The sequence below is a fragment of the Vulpes vulpes genome, chromosome 8, assembly GCF_048418805.1.
Source record: "Vulpes vulpes isolate BD-2025 chromosome 8, VulVul3, whole genome shotgun sequence".
NCBI classification, from domain to species: Eukaryota; Metazoa; Chordata; class Mammalia; order Carnivora; family Canidae; genus Vulpes; species Vulpes vulpes.
Window position 1 is genome coordinate 93,442,270 of NC_132787.1, and position 18,313 is coordinate 93,460,582.

General features: G+C 52.8%; 1 protein-coding gene across 2 annotated transcripts; it reads right to left on the reverse strand.

Annotated features, from left to right (window-relative positions):
* Nucleotides 1-4,190: 4,190 nt before the first annotated feature.
* Nucleotides 4,191-16,268, reverse strand: MFSD2B (MFSD2 lysolipid transporter B, sphingolipid). Of its 2 annotated transcripts, XM_072767579.1 has the most exons (14): nt 16,124-16,268; nt 13,026-13,151; nt 11,789-11,913; nt 11,330-11,453; nt 11,119-11,197; nt 10,893-11,023; nt 8,360-8,450; nt 8,125-8,246; nt 7,628-7,711; nt 7,038-7,118; nt 6,705-6,814; nt 6,259-6,402; nt 5,678-5,854; nt 4,191-5,025 (listed from the first exon to the last, which is right to left on the reverse strand). In XM_072767579.1, exons 1-14 carry the CDS (start codon nt 16,190-16,192, stop codon nt 5,001-5,003), a joined length of 1,488 nt encoding a protein of 495 aa, XP_072623680.1. In that variant the 5' UTR covers nt 16,193-16,268; the 3' UTR covers nt 4,191-5,000. The 2 variants fall into 2 exon arrangements, with proteins under 2 accessions (XP_072623680.1, XP_072623679.1); XM_072767578.1 differs by lacking the exon at nt 16,124-16,268 and having other exon boundaries at nt 13,026-13,369.
* Between the last annotated feature and the right edge of the window lie 2,045 nt (nt 16,269-18,313).

Sequence of the window (18,313 nt, forward strand, 5' to 3'; positions counted from 1 at the left end):
TATTTCCAGACCACCAGTGAAATTGAGCATCTTTCATGTGTTTATTGACCATTTGAGTTTTCTTTTCTGCAGAATCCTTGTTTGTTTTGCCTCAATTTCTATTGGATTATCTTTCTCTTGAGTTGTAGAGATTCTTTATATCCTAGATGTTGTTAATATATGTGGCTGACATCTTCACCCTGTTGTGTCTTGGCTTTTCTCTTTATGGTGTGTTTTGTTGAACAAACTTAATCTTAAGGAAGTCACATTTGGGACACCTGGGTGGCTCAGTGGTTGAGTGTCTGCCTTAGGCTCAGGGCATGATCCCAAGATGCCGGATCGAGTCCCTCATCAAGTCCCGCATTGGGCTCCTTGCGGGAAGCCTGCTTCTCCCTCTGCCTGTGTCTCTCATGAATAAATAAATAAAATCTGCCTCTCTCTCTCTCTCAATGTGTCTCTCATTAATAAATAAAATCATTTAAAAAAGGAAGTCACATTTATCTTTCCTTTTATGAAAGTTTCGCCTTTCACATTTATTTCTTTAATCAACATTCTGTTGGATACTTCAGGGGAACCCTCTGAGTTTTCTCTCTGTGTAGCTCACTCACTCCTGTCCAATAGTCTGTCCTGCAAACTCTAGCCACTTTGGTCTCTCCAAACTCAGCTTAGCTTAGAGTGCTCTGGGCTCCAAATGGTTCTCTTCACTGTCATCTGGAAACTCTCAAGGCAATAAGCTGGGATAATTGTAAGACTCACCTCATTTGTTTCCCATCTTTCAGAGATTCCTCCTTTGTTGCTTCATATCCAACGTCTTGAAAACTATTGTTCCATATATTCTCTCCAGGTTTTGGGTCTTTTTTTCATTGCTTCAGGTGAGAGGCTAGGTCTGGTCTCTACTATTCCATCATGGCCAAAAGTCCTTCCACATCCTGTTTATTTGCTTCTAGGTATTTTATATTTTTTTGTTGCTACTGTTTAAAAATTAGGCTTTATAATTGTTGCTGGCATATATAAATGTAACTTGTTAGTTTTATGTCCACCTATCTGGCTATACTCCTTTATTCTAATACTTTATCTGTAGATTCCTTTGGGTTCTCTGTGTAATCATATCATTTACAAATAATGACAATTTTGTTCCATCCTTTCTAATTCATCTGCTACAAAGTGTTGAGTAGAAGCAGTGATAGTGGGTATTCTTATTCCTGATTTTAAAGGGATTATTTCACCATTAAGAATGATGTTTACTATAGGTTTTTGGTAGATATCGTTTTTCAGGTTTAAAATTTTCTTTTTTGGGATCCCTGGGTGGCGCAGCGGTTCGGCGCCTGCCTTTGGCCCAGGGCGCGATCCTGGAAACCCGGGATCGAATCCCACGTCGGGCTCCCGGTGCATGGAGCCTGCTTCTCCCTCTGCCTATGTCTCTGCCTCTCTCTCTCTCTCTCTCTCTGTGACTATCATAAATAAATAAATTTAAAAAAATTTTAAATTAAAAGAAAATAAATAAAATTCTTTTTTTAGAAAAAAGATTTTATTTATTTATTCATAGAGACAGAGAGAGCGAGGCAGAGATACAGGCAGAAGGAGAAGCAGACATCATACAGAGAGCCTGATGTGGGACTTGATCCAGGGTCTCCAGGATCACGCCCCAGGCTGCAGGCGGTGCTAAACCTCTGCGCCACTGGGGCTGCCCTCAGGTTTAAAATGTTCTTTTCCTCCTGGTTTACTTAGTACTTTTATCATGAATGGGTATTACCTTTTTATCAAATGATTCTCTGTATCTATTGAGAACACAATTTTTTTGTCCTTTAATCTGTTAATGTGGTGTCACTTGACACCACAAAATTTGTGAAACAAATTTTGCATTCTTAGAATAAACCCGGTGCATTCATGTGTTTATTTTTTAGACATTGCCAGACTCGATTTACTAATATTTTGTCTCAGATTCTTGCTTCCATATTCTGTGTTCAAGATTAGTCTATAAATTTCCTTTCTTTTTTACTTTCCTTGCCTAGTTTTGGTATCAAACTTATTCTAGCCTGATATAATAAGTTGCAGGGATTGCCCTTTTTCTATTCCCTAGAAAAGTTTTCATAAGCTATGAAATGATCCTTGATGAAAGTTTGATGGCACTCGGTAGTATCATTTGGAAAACACCTTGTGTTTTCTTTGAGGGCATACTTTAAAATATTTATTGCATTCCTTGAACACTTAGGAGATCATTTAGCATTTCTGTTGTTTACACTCACACACACATACACTCAGTTCTATTAGAATGCTTGCTTTGAAAACACAAATGTGCTCCAACACAGTTACTATATTAAGGAGCAAATAGAGCACAACATGAGTTTCCTTGTTTATTGCACCAATGTTGTCCTTAAGAAACACTTGGTGAACACAGAAAACTGAACCCAGCTGAGCGGAGTCCCTTAGGAGACAGAAATGGACACACCTTCACGTGAGACACCTTGCAGGCAGCTGTCAGTTCTCCATGTGTGTTAGGAGCCACAGCCAGCTGTATCTGGAGCTACAATTTTCTGTCTGATTCCAAATAACTTCTAGCATGTGATAGTAACCTACAAGCTGTAACGCTTTCCTCCCGTTGTTTGGTCCACACTTGATGTGCACGAGGACAGAGCGGTACAGTGAGTTGGGAAGAGAGAAAAGTAAGAAGACACCAAGTGTTTGGGTATGGTGACCCAATAGGTGCTGACATCATTGACCAGAACTGCAGGAGACGGAACAAGTGTGGGGAGGTGGTAAGTTCCACTTTAGACAGAGGCTATTTTAACTACTGGAAAAACATTCAGATGGGCTTCTGAAGTTCAGCAGAGAGCTCAGGGTTAGAAATAGGTATGGGGGTGCCTGGCCGGCTCAGTCTGTTGAGCATCCAACTCTCAATTTCAGCTCAGGTTATGATCTCAGGATCGTGGGATTGAGCCCCGCATCTGACTCCGCACTTGGCTGGCGGGGGGGGGGGGGGGGGGGGGGGGGGGGGGGGGGGGCGGGGGGTAGTCTACGCCGCCTGCAGCCTGAGGTGTGATCCTGGAGACCCGGTATCGAGTCCCACATTGGGCTCCCTGCATAGAGCCTGCTTCTCCCTCTCTCTGTATCTCTGCCTCTCTCTGTGTGTCTATGAATAAATAAATAAAATCTTAAAAAAAAATAAAAATAAAATAAATTTAAAAAAATAGGTGTAAAGGTGATCATGAGATGAGATCACATGGCCCCAAGAAGCCTGAGATGACTACAGAGCATCAAAGGAAGAAGAAGCAATGTAAAAGTTTTACAGAAAATGAATGGCCAGAGATGGTGGAGGAGAATGGGACAGGTGCATCACATAAGCCAAGGGAGGATGGAGTTTTGAAAATGTGTGGTCAGCATTTAAATGGCTACTAGTCATTTCAAGTTTCCTTGGTCAGATATTACCCCCCACACATTCATGCTCTGTCCCTGGGCGGTGGGGTCAGGAGAGCTGACCCCATGGTGGGGACAGAGCAGGGGGCTGAAGAGAAATGCAGGGGCAAGTCTCTACCTCCTGGTCACCTCTTTGGGCATCTGGGCTTCTCTAGGAGATCCTGGGGATCAGAACTCCCATGGGTCCCCCAACCCCTCTGCAGGCCCTAATCCACATAAGCCTCTGTGGCCTGCTGCCCTGGGCTACTCTAGAGTCTCAGCTTATTGCTTCCAAAGGAAAGGAGGGATCCCTGGGTGGTGCAGTGGTTTAGCGCCTGCCTTTGGCCCAGGGCGCGATCCTGGAGACCCGGGATCGAATCCCACGTCAGGCTCCCGGTGCATGGAGCTTGCTTCTCCCTCTGCCTGTGTCTCTGCCTCTCTCCCTCTCTGTGTGTGACTATCATAAAAAAAAACAAAACAAAAAACAAAGGAAAGAAGGATCCCATCTCCCACGTGGCCATCTCTGGTCTGAAGAAATGCAGAGTCAGGGATGTATGGCTGAGGGGATATAGCCAGGTACGGTGACATCAGGCACCCTGCCCTGTCCCTCCTCAGGTGGTAGTTTCCCAGGAGGTAGGATTTTTTTTTTTTATTTAAATTTTTATTTATTTATGATAGTCACAGAGAGAGAGAGAGAGAGGCAGAGACGTAGGCAGAGGGAGAAGCAGGCTCCATGCACCGGGAGCCTGACGTGGGATTCGATCCCGGGTCCAGGAGGTAGGATTAGAGCACTGGCTAGTCATATTTTACAGACTCAATAGAAGATAAACCCTTTAATATTTTTTTTGAAAAAATAAACTTCAATGGGTCTTTCTTCCCCAAAGATACAACCTTTAGAAAACGGTGGTCCTTGTGCTTTTATAAGATACAATTTCAGAAAAATATTTCCACAAAGATAACTTTTGTTCATAAAAATAATTGATCTTAAAAAAAATAATAACTGATCTTTGGTGGCTTGGTATCAGTCTGTGTCTGATTCCAGAAACAGTGTTGCCAGCTTATATGAACAAACGTTTAGACTGAGAAACCCTTCTCGTGCCCTGCTTGGCTCCTCACCCTCTGCTGTCCCCATTTGCTCCCTCTGGGGTCTCTTGGTCTCTGCCCCTATCTGTGTCTCTCTTAATGTCATCCCCAGCATGTCCATTTGTCCTCTACCCATTCACGTGGCGTCCATCGGCCTCTCTCTCAGATGTCCGCTGGAGTGTCTGTCAGGAAGAACAAAAGGTCTGTGCATCTCTCTGTCAGGTGAGCAGGTTGTTGGGGCTTCCTTTTCCCAGGAATAGTTGCTGTTGGGATGCTTTCCCTGTCAGGGTTACCTGGAGCTGGGTGGTCCAGGGCACAGTCCTATCTGACAGGGTCTGTGGTCAATAAGCAAGAAATGGCAGGTGAGGATCCTGGAGCCCAGGCCAGTCCCTTTCAGGGGATGTCACTGAAGACTCCATATCCCAGGGGAAATGACAGGTCACATGTATCCTTCCAAGTAGGTGGGCTAAGGGACTGAGAAGAAGAGGGACTTCAAGGCCAGAAGATGCTGGCTTCTGCTGTTCCAGCCCACACAAGGTCAGACCTCAAGCGAGGCTGTAGCTGGTCCTCCTGTCAAAGGGAAAGAAACCAGACAGATGAGGGTGGAGGGGGGACGCTGTCCAGCCACAGACCCTTATGGAAGTGGCAGTGGCAGCTCCCTGCCTCCCTAGCAACTCCTCCCCTTCCCAGCCCCCTGAATAAAGCTACAGCCCTTATCTTTCTCCCAAGTCCATCAAGCAGTTCCCCATCTGCACATCATTCTGAGTTATGCTGTGTGATCTCAGAGTCTCAGCCATCCACACTGAGAGTGAGGGACCCATGACAATGTTACTTCCTGCTGATCCCATGTCGTCCTCTGTATATACATGTGCTTGTATTTGTGAATCTCAAAAAACGTGGCCACATGTTGTGAAAGCTGCGGGGCCAGACGTGGTAACGCAAGTGGCACCAGCTTGGCCTTGGCCTCTGTGCTGGGCTTGGCACACAGGAATGAAATAAAAGACAGCCCCAGCCTTCAAGATCCCACAGTCCCCTTAAGAAAAGAAGAAATCCAGGAACATATGGCATCACTGAAGCTGCAGGAAGAGTCTGCAAAGGCGGGAGTGTTGGACTGTGCGAATGCTCAGAGACAACTGCTGACCCATTAGTCTCACACCGCTGCATGTCTGTGCTTCCCTGGGTGTGGGCACCCTGTGTGTGCCCACGTGCACGAGGTGCCCACCTCTGAAGGCTCAGCCGACGCGAGGGGTCCTGGCTGGGCACCTTTGGGGCCGGGCCAGCCATGAGGATGCACAGACCGGTGAGGATCATGCAGGTGGGCACGGCACCGATGAGGACCTTGAGGGTCACCACCACCTGTTCCGCCTGCTTGCAGGCTCCTGCCTTGTACCCTGCAAACCTGGAGAAACAGCATCCCAGGCATGCAGCTCAGAGGCCAGTGAGCCTGGCAGGGAGGGTCCCAAACACCCAACCCCCACACTACCCTGAAACTTGGATTCATTCCCGGGCAGATCGGCTTAACCAAGGGAGAGTTGAGGGAATGGGCTGGCCAGAGAGCTCAGGCAGGACAAAGAACATGGGGAGCTGGGGTTTCAGAAGGGACACAGTCCCCAAGAAAGGCCACGTCTCAGTCATGTGCACGGAGAAACCTGGGGCAGATGTTGCCCTATAGTCTCTAAAAGAGCACAGCTGGGCCCTTGAGCCACACGTGGCCCCTGGCCCACCAGGGTGGAGAACTCTGCCCTCTTCTTCCCACCCTGTTAGTCTTTTGTGCCTCGGGAGTGGCCCGACCCTGGGACTCACTCCAGGCTGAGCGTGGAGATGCCCAGGGCACCTGCGCCAGAAAGCTTGGTGAAGAAGACATAGGAGGAGTAGAAGATGGTCTCCAGGCCTGGGCCGTGCTGGTGCTGCAGCTGGAAGTCATCCACCACATCTGGAAGCATGGACCTGGGGGAAAGGGCTGCAGAATTATCCCCTTTTCCCCCTTGACAGCCACCAGCCTCAGAGCTCTCTGGGGACAGACCGAGCCCGAGTCATCCTTGGGTTCCTGCCACCCAGGGCCAGGGCCAGCCCTCAGCCAGGCATTTCAGCGCCCCTCCCCCCAACACAGCTGCCCACCATTCCTGCCGCCTGGTGGTCTCTGTCCCCTGCAGCTGGGAGAGCCCCGCCCCAGCACAGGCTGGGCACAGGGGCCTGAGCCAACATGAGGACACGAAGCTCCCAGGCCCCCTTGCCCTCACCCAGCCTACCAGGGTAGCAGCAAGGACACAGCAATGCTCAGGCCAGATACAAAGGCCACCACATATGCCACTGGTGCTGTGGGTACAGCAGCCAAGAGGATTGCAAAAGGCACCATCACCTGGGGAGACAGATACACTAGCTGATCCCTCCTCCTGCCCGATTTGCTCCTTCATTCCCACACTCACCAGTCTTTACTAATAACCCCCGAGCCTGGGCCTTTGCTGGGGACTGAAGACACAAGCAAATACATATCAGCCCTGCCGGCCCGCAGGGAGGGTCACCTCCCTGACCCTGCCACCTTCCCTGCAGCCACCCCATGCCTTGCTTCCTGCCTCACTCACACAGATCCCGAAGGCCGACGTCTTTTTCCCAAATCGCTGTAGAACCCACTCCCACAGCGGGGTGCTCAGCACAGCCGAGACCTGTGAACGGACAGAGTGATCCCGGCCCAGGCCGTGCTGCCAAGGCCTTTATCCACCCAGGTTCTAGAAGCCCTGGCTTATTTAGGCAAGATGCTCGACCTGGACTTTGCCCCCTGGTTGGAACCAATGGCTGTGAACTTTATGACCCTGGCCTCAATCCCACCTTCTGCTGGAGTGCAGGTGACTACAGTCACAGAAGAGTCTAGAATGTTGATTGGAATTCTGGCTACACGTCTTGTCAAGAACCACACAGGTCTTGGGGATGCCTGGGTGGCTCAGTGGTTGGGCACCTGCCTTCAGCCCAGGGCATGATCCTGGGGTCCCGGGATCGAGTCCCATTGTCAGTCTCCCTGCGTGGAGCCTGCTTCTCCCTCTGCCTGTATCTCTGCCTCTCTCTCTCTCTCTGTCTCTCATGAATAAAGAAATAAAATCTTTAAAAAAAAGAACCACACAGGTCTCCAACTCAGGTCCCTGAGTGACCTTGTCCCTGCCACCCCAGGACCACTCACCAGGATGGTTAGCACCACGCCCTGGACGTGATCATGCAGCCTAGAGGCATGTGTACAGAACAGGACCAGGTAGCTCTGCTCCACCTGAGGAGGCCAAGACGAGGTGGGTGTGGATAGGGGATGACAGGAACTCAGGAGTCAAGAGCAAGGCCTAGGTCTCAAGTCTGGCCTCTTTGGGACCTCAAACACCAGTTGCTGCTATCATCAGGCCACGGCCCCCCAACAAAGGACACTTAGCCCAGAAACAGCTGTAAATACCACTCCCAGCCTGTTCTCCCCTTGCCTAGAAGTGGGCCCTACTACCCAGATTCTCTCAGCTTCCTAGGGTCTAGGCCCTGACCCTCCCCAGTCCCACAAGTTCAGTCTAGGCCTCACTCCTCCCTGCACTGGACTCTCTGGAACCCATGCCAGCCACCACTTCCCCCGGGGGTAAGCCTAACTCTGCTTGGTGACAGGCTCGATCTATATCTACACGAGGTCGAGGTGGCCAGAGGTACCTGAATGGCTGCTGAGATGAACAGGAAGGAGATCACCAGCTTCAGGTAGGGCGGGTGCCGGACAGTGAGGCCCAGCCCAGCCAGGAAGCTCAGGCCTTGGCCCGAGGCTGGGGCAGAGGAGTCTGAGACACGGGAAGGTGACACTCCGGCTCGGCAGAGTTCAAAACCAAAACCCAAGCCCAAGAGGAATCCTGTCCCAGCTCCTGCTTCCCATGCTCTGACTGCACCCCCTTACCTGGTCGCTCCTTCACCCCGAGGCAGAGCAAACCACTGCACACAGGGTACATCATAGCAACCACGGCGGCTGCAATGGAGTAGAGACGAGTCTGTGGGACAGAACAGATCTGGGCTAGATGTGGTGTCTCCATCCATGGAAGTGGGGACACCCAGGGCAGGAGCACTTCCCAATGGGGCAGAGGAATCCCCAGCCCAAGCCCAAGGATGCTGGGTGCCTCTCGTCCCAATCCCCAGAGCAGGAGACAGAGATCTCAGAGCCCAGCATGGTCCGTCTGCTGCCCTGTGCCTCCTGCATGAATAGGAGGGCATCCATGCCAACAGGGGTCTGAGCCCTTCCTCTCTCTCATTTTTTTTTTTTTAAGATTTTGTTTATTTATCCATGAGAGACACAGAGAGGCAGAGACACAGGCAGAGGCAGAAGCAAGCTCCATGCAGGGAGCCCGATGCGGGACTCAATCCTGGACCCTGGGATCACGTCCTGAGCCGTAGGCAGACGCTCAACCCCTGAGCCACCCAGGCGTCCCCTTCTCTCTCATTTATTTAGGCAAACTTTCATTGGTGGATTCCACATGCTAGATCCTGAGGTTACAGTGATGAATAAGTGACTCCTCTCCCTCCCCAGTAAGGGGCTTGGAGTGTGGAAGACAGACTCCTGAGCAGACAGTCACAGCACAGTGTGAGGCACGACGACCCAGAGAAATGGCAAAAACAGAAATGGTGCCACCTGTCATCCAGGGAAAGATATGTGAATAATAAAGTCCATGTAAAGACATGCATGGGAATGACAGTCACCTGCTCAGGCTGAGGTTGCCTCTGGGGAGGGGAAGAAAGAAGGAGGTGCACAGGGCCTCACGTGGGTGGGCTCAGCGCACTTGCACAGGACCCCGCGTCCAGGAGGGAGCTGTGGTAGGCACTAAGGCTCTGCTCTGTCTTGAAACGCTTGATCATTTTATCTATGAACCTGTGTTTTGTGAGTGAGGTCGACGGGACCACACAGCTGGAGCTGCCTGGAGCTTTGTGCCTTGGCTCACAGGAGGCTCCACCTTCTGCAGGTTGAGTTCTCAGCCTCCTGCTTCCCATTCCTTTACACTCTAGGCCAGGTCACCCCAAAGCCACCATCACCCCCGACCCAGAGAGTGACCCAGTAGCCCTGGGGGGGGGGGGGGCTGTGGAGGCATGAGTGGAGGCCAAGGAGGACATGTGGGCAGAGGCCACAGCCTTCTGGCCTTACTCAGGCAGCCCTGATGGGTCTGAGAGCAACTGGGCGGGGGCCCTCATGCATCTCCACCCAAGCAATGCCTTGGTTAGGGCAGTGGGCAGGACAGACTGACTCCCCTGCTGTCTCTAGAGCCCTGTCTTTTCATTTTGCATTGTCCATAAGCAAGTTTTGGAGCTGGCCCTGCAGATGGGTCTGGGGATGGATACGCAGGACCTGATTGTACTGTTTTCTGAAGTGGGTGCTGGGCCACGAGGCGGTATTATTCTCACGCCATTGATTCTCAAACACTGGTGGGAGTCAGAATCCCCTGGACGGCTTGTCCAGATACAGACTGCTGGCCCCCTCCTCAAATCTGTAAATCAGTATTTCTGGGTGGTGCCCAAAAGTCCGCCTTTCTAACAAGTTGCCAGGTGATGCTGATGCTGGGGCCCAGGGACCACACCTTGACGCCCACAGCTGTGTAATTTTTCTGTAAATCTGAAATATTTATTAAATGAGCAAAGAAGAGCGATGCAGAGAACAGTGAGGAGGGGCCCCCCCGAGCGAAGCTGAGGAGCAGCAGCCCCGACGGTTGGGGCAGGTGAGGGCCCCGCGTTAGGACTCCCCCGCAGTGTCCCCCTGGGCGTGCAGGGGGGGCGCCTGGAGTATGTGTGCGAGGCTGAGGCAGGGCTGGGGTGAGCAGGGAGGTGGTGGTGCCACGGGCCAGGGTGGGGGGCAGTGCGGATGCAAGGTCGGCCCAGGGGCCCCGGGCCCAACAGGTGGCTAGGACTCGGTGGTAGTGGGGGGGGGAGGTGATGGCCGGAGAGGGAGGGGTGAATGTTGGTTCCTGGGGTTCCGGGGAGTAATGATACCATTTGCTGACGGGAAAAACAGCTGAACTGGGGGGATAAAATAGAGGCGCGCCCCTCAGTTGCCTAAGAGAGCTCTGGACTGCGGGGAGAGGAGGGGCTGCTTCCAGGTTTCCCTTCTCCAGCGCCCAGGTGAGGCTGGGGCGGGGCCGCGCATCCCGGGAGGGGCGCCGCGGGGAGGGGCTCTGCGGGGAGGGGGCGCCGCGGGGAGGGGCTCTGCGGGGAGGGGGGCTCTGCGGGGAGGGGGCTCTGCGGGGAGGGGCTCTGCGGGGAGGAGGGGTCTGCGGGGAGGGGCTCTGCGGGGAGGGGCTCTGCGGGGAGGGGCTCTGCGGGGAGGGGCTCTGCGGGGAGGGGGGTCTGCGGGGAGGGGCTCTGCGGGGAGGGGGGTCTGCGGGGAGGGGGGATCCCGCTTCCCGGGGAGAAGGGTTGGGGCGGGGCGGGGCGGGGCTGGCGGGGACACTCACCGCGTCCGCGGAGACGGCGAGCGGCCCGGGGGGCGCCGCGTCCTCGCACGGGTGCGGCCGGTGGGCGCCGGACACCAGCAGGCCGTGGACGGCCGCCCCCATCAGCGTCCCCGCCATCTCCATGGTCATCCCTGGGACCGAGCGGCCGGGTGACGGGCGCCGGCGGGCCCGGGGGGGGGGGGCCGCGGCCTCCCGCCCGCCCCCGCCCGCCCCAGCCCGCACTCACGGTACGCGGTGGCCGAGTCCCGCTCCCTCGGGCAGGGGGTCAGCCGCATGGTGAGCGCCGCGTACGGCACCTGCAGGGACTGCGCGGCGGCGGCTCAGCGGCGCCCGCCCCGGCCCCGCCCCGGCGCCCGCCCCGGCCCCGCCCCGGCGCCCGCCCCGGCCCCGCCCCGGCCCCGCCCCGCCGACCCCGCCGCCCCGCCCGCGCCCCCTACCGTGGCCAGGGCCTGGAACAGGCAGTAGAAGGCCGAGTACCAGAGGCCCCGCAGGCTGCTGAAGGGCGGCAGGAACCACAGGAGGAAGTAGGCCCCGGCGATGAAGGGCGTGCAGCCCAGCACCCTGTGGAAGCGCAGCTGAGGCCGAGCCGGAGGGCGGGAGCACCGGCAGCCCCAGCCCCTCTGCGGCCGTCCAAGGCCTCCAGCCCATCCTGGATCGGCCCGGAGCCTTGGAGTCTTTTTCCAGGCCTGTGGCACCCGGTGACGGATGGAGAGTCCCCAGCGATGTCTCTGAACTCCCGCATGGCTCACCTGACCGAGTCCCTCTCCGTCACCTAGTACCACCTTATCCTCTAACCATCCACAGGGCTTCTCGCTAAGAAGCAGGGCTGTGACAAACACAGGGTGGCCTCAGGCCAGGGCTGAAGGCAGGACCCTAAGGACTACAGGGCTGCTCACCAGGGCATGAGTCGTCCAGACCCTGTCCTACTGCTTCGGTTGATGAAGAACCCAGCCACAGGGTCGGCGGCTGCCCCAGACACCTTCCCTCCAAACAGGACAAGGGACACCTGGGCAGCAGGGATCTGAAAGGCACAGGTGGAGGATGGCTGAGGCCGGGCAGAGGCAGAGAGGGTGTCTGGGCCTGCCCACCCACCAGGAGAAAGCGCTGGGGCCCCGGCAGGGGGAGAACCACAGTGTAAAGGGTCTGTTGGGTCTTCTTCCCAGGAGACAAATCCAGAAGGCTCTGAGGCAGGCCTGCGCTAGTGAGAGGGGCTGACGGCCACACTCTGGCACGTTCCCATTACCCCTCATGCCCACTCACTTTTGGAGAAGGTTTGGGGACCCTCATCTGTGTAAGAAGGGTGACAGAGGTAGATTTTTTGTTTCACAAGGACAATGTTTTATTAATTTTTCTGATTACATAAATGACACACCCATTATAAAAACATTCAAGCAGTACAGAAAAATACTGAGCAAAGCTCACCTGAAATCCCCCCCGCCCCCATCCTGAGACAACTGCCAAAGCATTTTGGTGATCACCCTTTCAGGCATTTATTTATGTGCATTAGTAATTTATCATTCTACATAAATGAGATCATATCAGTGTCATTCAAAAAAATCATGGGTACTGTATTAGCAATCTTTCTTCTGCTTACTCTGTCCTCCACCATTGCCTTCCATTGCCAACATCAACAGCCTGTGTTTATCCTTCTATAACTTACTTTCTCCACACTTGTATTTTAATCATGTGTAGTCGCGTATTTACATATGCCCATGTACCTGCATCTCTGGGGCATGTCTTTTGTTTCAGTAAAATGGGGTCAATTTGTATACTCTTCTCTAAAAGCAACTTTTTTCACTTGACAACCCATCGCAGAAATCCCTCCAAGTCAACTGGTAGCCGTCTAGCTCATTCTTTTGAGTGACTACGTAATAAATAGTCCATTATGTGGATATTACACAACTTATTATCCAACTACTTTTCTATTGTTGGGCCTTCATGTTGTTTTCCCATTTCCCACCACAAGCAACCTGCAATAAACATCCTTAAGGGGTTTGCCCTCAAAGGCTTTTGGCCTCTCGCCAGTTTTGGGACAGATGTGCCATCTACTGGGTGGAGTAAAGGAAGTTACTGGAAGAACCAGGTACCAAGGAAGATGGGAGTAGGGGGTGCTGGGCTGCTTCCCACACTCACCTGTGCCACATCAAGCAGGAAGAGTTGAAGGTAAAAGGCCGTGGCGCTGGAGGCCACCTGGTTGGGCATCCCACCGATGCCATAGCACACCTTGGTACAGAATGAGAGCTGGCCAGCTCTGCTGTCCTGGGGGGGAGACACAGGAGCTAAGCCCCCCACCTGCACAGACACACAACAGTTCCCTGCACCCTCCTGAGCCTCTACAAGCATCCTGAGGTCCCTACGTCTGGAGGGCCTTTCCAGCAACTTCTCGATCCTAATTTGCCATAAATCATCTTAAAAGGAAGTGAGACAAAGAGGAAGAAAAAAAAATCCTAAACCATGAACTCTCAAAGGTCCCACAGGGCCAGTTCTCCCTATTTCCCTTGATGCTTCCTCCTGCAGGCTATTTTATTTTCTGAGTCAGCAAGCCAGAGCTAACTGGGTGGGGGGGTGCTGGTCAGGAGGCTCCACCTTTGCCACCAATTCCCTCTGTGACCTCGAATAAATCACTGTGTCTCTCTAAGCCTCCCATGTCAAACGGAATGCTCCTGCCACCCTCAACAGTTGTTTGGATGAGCAAATGAAGCTGAGCGTTGTTTGCCTCAAGAGCTGATTGTTAAATGTTCAGGACTTCTGCCTGTCGTGCAACACCGGCAGCCCTGAAATCAGCTGTGGGGAATTTATACCACAGGAATCAGCAAACACTACAAACCAGAGTTGCTTTATTTTCCTGGAGAGACTGTTCACCAGCCCACCACTCAAATAAAGTAATGCTTACAACTCCAAATGTGTGTGCGTGTGCGCGCGTGCACGCGTGTGCGTGGAGATAGATACACATAGATCTCCCAAGCCCTAAGCTATCCCGTGAACTCCAGACTGGAATATTCGACTGCCTACTCACAGACCCACATGGTTGCCTACCAGGCATTTCAGCTTAGCATGGTCAAAACACAGCTCCTGACTTCCATCCATTGTCTAAATCAGCTCCCTAACCCTATTGTCCCCATTGCATTAAACGGCCCCAATGTCCAATGCCCGTCCACTCAGCAGCTCAGGCCACAGACCTAGGTGTCCTTGGTTTCTCTTTCCCAATTGCCCCACCAAATCTATCAGTGGCCTCCTAAGTGGCTTCCCTGCTTCTGCTCTCTGTTCTCTACTGTCCACTCTCTATCCAGCAGCCAAAGTGATCTTTTCATAACATAAGTTTGATCATGTCTTATCTCTGCTTAAAACTCTCCAACAGCGGGATCCCTGGGTGGCTCAATGGTATAGCGCTGCCTTCAGCCCAGGGCCTGATCCTGGAGACCTGGGATCGAGTCCCACGTCAGGCTCCCTGCATGGAGCCTCCTTCTCCCTCTGCCTGTGTCTCTCCTGAATAAATAAAATCTAAAATAAAAAATGAAACCTAAAAACTCTCCAACAGCTTGCCATTGCAGTTTTGAATAAATTCTAAGTCCAAGCCCCTCCCATATGGCCTACAGGAGCCCACCCAATCAGCCCCCACCCTGTTTCCCAGGGACAGAGTCAGATGGCTCTCTACAATCTTGGTTAGCTTCCTTGCTATTATTCCTCAAAATGACCATGCCCCTTGCTGCCTGTTCCTCCAGTCTAGAAGGCTCTTTCTCTGAGTCTTTGCCGAGCTGACTCCTTGCCATTGAAGTCTACACCTGAATGTCATCTCACAGAGGCCTTCCCTGACTACCCAAGTGTCTCTCTCAAGTACAAGTACCTGATGTGTTCTCATTTATTTCTTGCCTCTCCCCACAAGAACATAAACTGAGAGTTTAATATGCACTATAACTTTTATTCACCACTATGTCCCCAGTACCTACAACCATGTCTGGCTGTCTGGCCTATAGTAGATGCTCAGTATATATTCGTTGAAGAAATAAATGCCAGGAAGACACTGGGTAAAAGGCTATTCAAAAGATGCTGGGAACCTTTCCTTTTGATCCTTTGCTTGGGGATGGGCGGTGGGGGGGAGGGGATGTGAAGAGGACTAGGACCTCACTCATTTTAGTGTATCTTGCAGGACACCCCTTCTGAAGGGAAGTGCTTGCCAGATAAGGATTTATCACCTCCTCTGCACACTCTTCCTACCCGCAGAAGAAAACCACACACGAGGCAGGATGTCACCTCGTTTTCTGCCATTTGTGTGAACATTATCCTAATTTCCAGAAAGTGTTATAAGGGGCAGAAGAGAACATGAGAGCCCCACCCCCACCCCATGGGCCTCCTTTCCCCCTAAACGCTCCCAGCAAGCTTCTGGCCGGCAGAAGGCACTTGAGGGCTGGAGAAGTCCCAGCTGAAACTGATCTTGGAGCCTTGCGGTGACAGTTTCACCTACTTAAGTCATAGCCTTTCACAGTTAACAGAGCACGAGCGTTAGCGTTGGACCAGCTCGGATTCAAGTTCTGCAGCCACTTCTGGCCAGGTGACCCGGGGCGGGGCCCTTCGCCGGGACCGAGCTCCAATTCCTCACACGGAAAATGGGGTAGAAAATACACGGCGGGGGTCGTTATGAGAATTAAGTGCTGCTGCTTCTTTGGCAATGGCAGTTCCTCTCTTGCCATTAACCCCCCCACACACACACACACACGCGCGCACCCCGAATTTCTAAATTTCCCTGGAAAAGGACAGTGTCCGGGAGCCACGATCCTTTGCTCTGAGGAGTGATGGACGCGCTGGGGGTGGCCGAGGGGCCCGGGGCTGGCGCGGGGACCCGCAGAGCAGGCCGGCTCCGAGGGGCCGAGCCCCGTGCGCCCGAGCCCGTGCGCCCCCCGCCCCCCGCCCGCCGGGCCAGCGCCCCAGGGCAGCTCCGCTTCCCGCCCGCCCCTCCCCACGGAGGAAGGCGCCCCTGGGGCCGGGCTGAGCCTCCCCCGCGAGGCGGGAGCCTGGGAGGGGCGGCAGCTCCCCCTGCCCCACGCCCCGGCGCGGGGAGCCCGGGAGCCCGGGGCTGCGGCGGGCGGGCGCCCTGGGTGGCATCGGGGGCCAGAGCCCGGCCCCCCCGGCTGGGCGGGTCAAGGCAGCCGGGTCCCCGCCGGCGCGGGCTCCGCTTCCCCCCGCCCGCCGCCCCCCGGCCCCGTCGCCCCCCGGCCCGCCCCGCCCGCGCTCACCGAGCTGCGCTCCGCCGGGCGCGCCTCCTCGACGGCCGGGGCCCCGGGCGCCCCAGCGGACGCGGCCATGGCGCACGGCAGCTCCGCCCGCCCCGGCCCCGGCCCCGGCCCCGCGCGTTATCTCAGCCCGGCGGGCGCCCGGCTCCGCGGGGAGGGCGGCCCCGGGCCGGGGGGGGGGGGGGGGGGGCGGGGGGCGGGCCGCGGCCTCGCGGGGGGCGGGAGGGGGCGGAAGGGGGCGGGAGGGGAACCTGCTGGGTTCCCGCGGGTGCGAGGCGCCAGATCCATTAATTGGAAAGACGAAGCGATAGACTTGGCTTTTTCAGACTAGGATTATGGCTCCAGAGGTTTACAACCTAGACGTGATACGAGAAGCCTGAAACAGCCTCACGCAGAGGAGACAGGTGTGGCCACGCGGCCGAGTTGGGCGGCGAAGGGGGGCGGAGCAGGGCTGACCCGCGCTCTCCGCCAAGGCCTCCCAAGCGAAGGGGTCACTTCGCACACAAAAAGCAACCGGAAACGCACCACAGACCCAAGTGTGGATGCTAAAACTGACTAAAACTATAAGACACCTCGAAGAAAAGAGGAGCAAATCTTCATAGCCTTGGGATAGACAACGCTTCTTGGGACACCCACAGGTTGGACTACCTAAATCAAAAGCTTTGTGCTGCAGACCATCCAAGTGAAAAGATAACCCACCGGATGGGAGAAATATCTGGGAATCATAAAGACTGATTTTGGAATATATAAAGAACTCTTAGAACTCAACGATAAAAGGCAATCCAATCTGAAAATGGGCAAAGATTTCCAGGTATTTCTCCAAAAATAGACAAACAATAAGCACAAGAAAAGATGCTTATGTCACTAAGGAAATGCAAATTTACGAGACACTACGCCCCTGGACTGCTAGATTAAAAAAACAAACAGTAACAACCATTGGGGAGGGAGAAATCACACATTGCCGGCGGGCATGTGAATGGCTGGAGGCGCTATGGAAAACTCTGGCACTTCAAAAAGTTAAACATGGAATTACTGTATGACCCAGCAATTCTTCCTAAGTATATACCCTAGAAAAAAACATGTTTACACAAACACTTGAACACAAATATTCATAGCAACATCACTTGCAACCCAAAGGGAAACCCCAATGTCCATCAAATGATAAGGGATCCCTGGGTGGCGCAGCGGTTTTTGGCGCCTGCCTTTGGCCCAGGGCGCGATCCTGGAGGCCCAGGATCGAATCCTACGTCGGGCTCCCGGTGCATGGAGCCTGCTTCTCCCTCTGCCTGTGTCTCTGCCTCTCTCTCACTGTGTGCCTATCATAAACAAATAAAAAATTTAAAAAAAAAAAAAGAAAAGAAAGAAAAGTAAAAAAAGAAACGCTGCGGGCAGCCCGGGCAGCTCAGCGGTTTAGCGCCACCTTCGGTCCAGGGCATGATTCTTGAGTCCCACGTGGAGCTTGCTTCTTCCTCAGCCTGTGACTCTGCCTCTCTCTCATTCATGAATAAATAAATAAAATCTTAAAGAAAAAGAAAAGAAACCCTGCATCTTTTCTCCCCCTCAGAACAAAAAGGTAATAAAAGGCATTTGTCCTATTATTCTGGTTAAAGTGATGACATGTTTCTAATGTAATTTTTAAAAATAAATGTTAGGCTTCAAGAGATAAAACAGGATTACAATAACAAAGAAGCCTGCCTTTTAATTAATATAAAACACTAATTCACTTAAAAATATCTGAAAGGATGCACACCAAAATGTTATGAGGTTATATTTGAAAGGTGAAATTGGTTTAAAGATCATTTCAAAAAAATAAAGATCATTTCAGCATTTTACAATTTTCTACAATGATATGAATTATGTGAAAAAATATTTAAAGCAAATGACAAAGAGCCAAATATTAGTCCACTGAATAAGCCACTTCTATTTGAAGATTTAGTGTGATGAGCAATTTAATTAAATGGTTTGTACTCAGAGAAAGAACACAGAAGTAAACCCTACAAGGACCCTTCATGCTAGTTCAACTTAGGACACATGTAGTTTTTAAAAACCCACCTCTGAGTATTAAAAATATCACATTTTAACATTTCTGAGGATTAAAGTAACACTGATTAAAAGTACCTGGCAAACAGAAGGCACCTAATAAATGTTGATTTTCAAACTGCCAATGACAAATCAAAATAATAAATGCACCCA

What these genes read in the sequence shown, in the direction of transcription:
- MFSD2B (XM_072767578.1), bottom strand. Translation starts at nt 13,235, where the DNA reads ATGCTTGTAGAGGCTCAGGAGGGTGCAGGGAACTGTTGTGTGTCTGTG. An exon ending in TCTGGACGACTCATGCCCTG is followed by an intron (nt 11,454 to 11,788) that starts GTGAGCAGCCCT and finishes GCGCTTCCACAG; the next exon opens with GGTGCTGGGCTGCACGCCCT. An exon ending in CGGGGTGAAGGAGCGACCAG is followed by an intron (nt 8,247 to 8,359) that starts GTAAGGGGGTGC and finishes CCCGTGTCTCAG; the next exon opens with ACTCCTCTGCCCCAGCCTCG.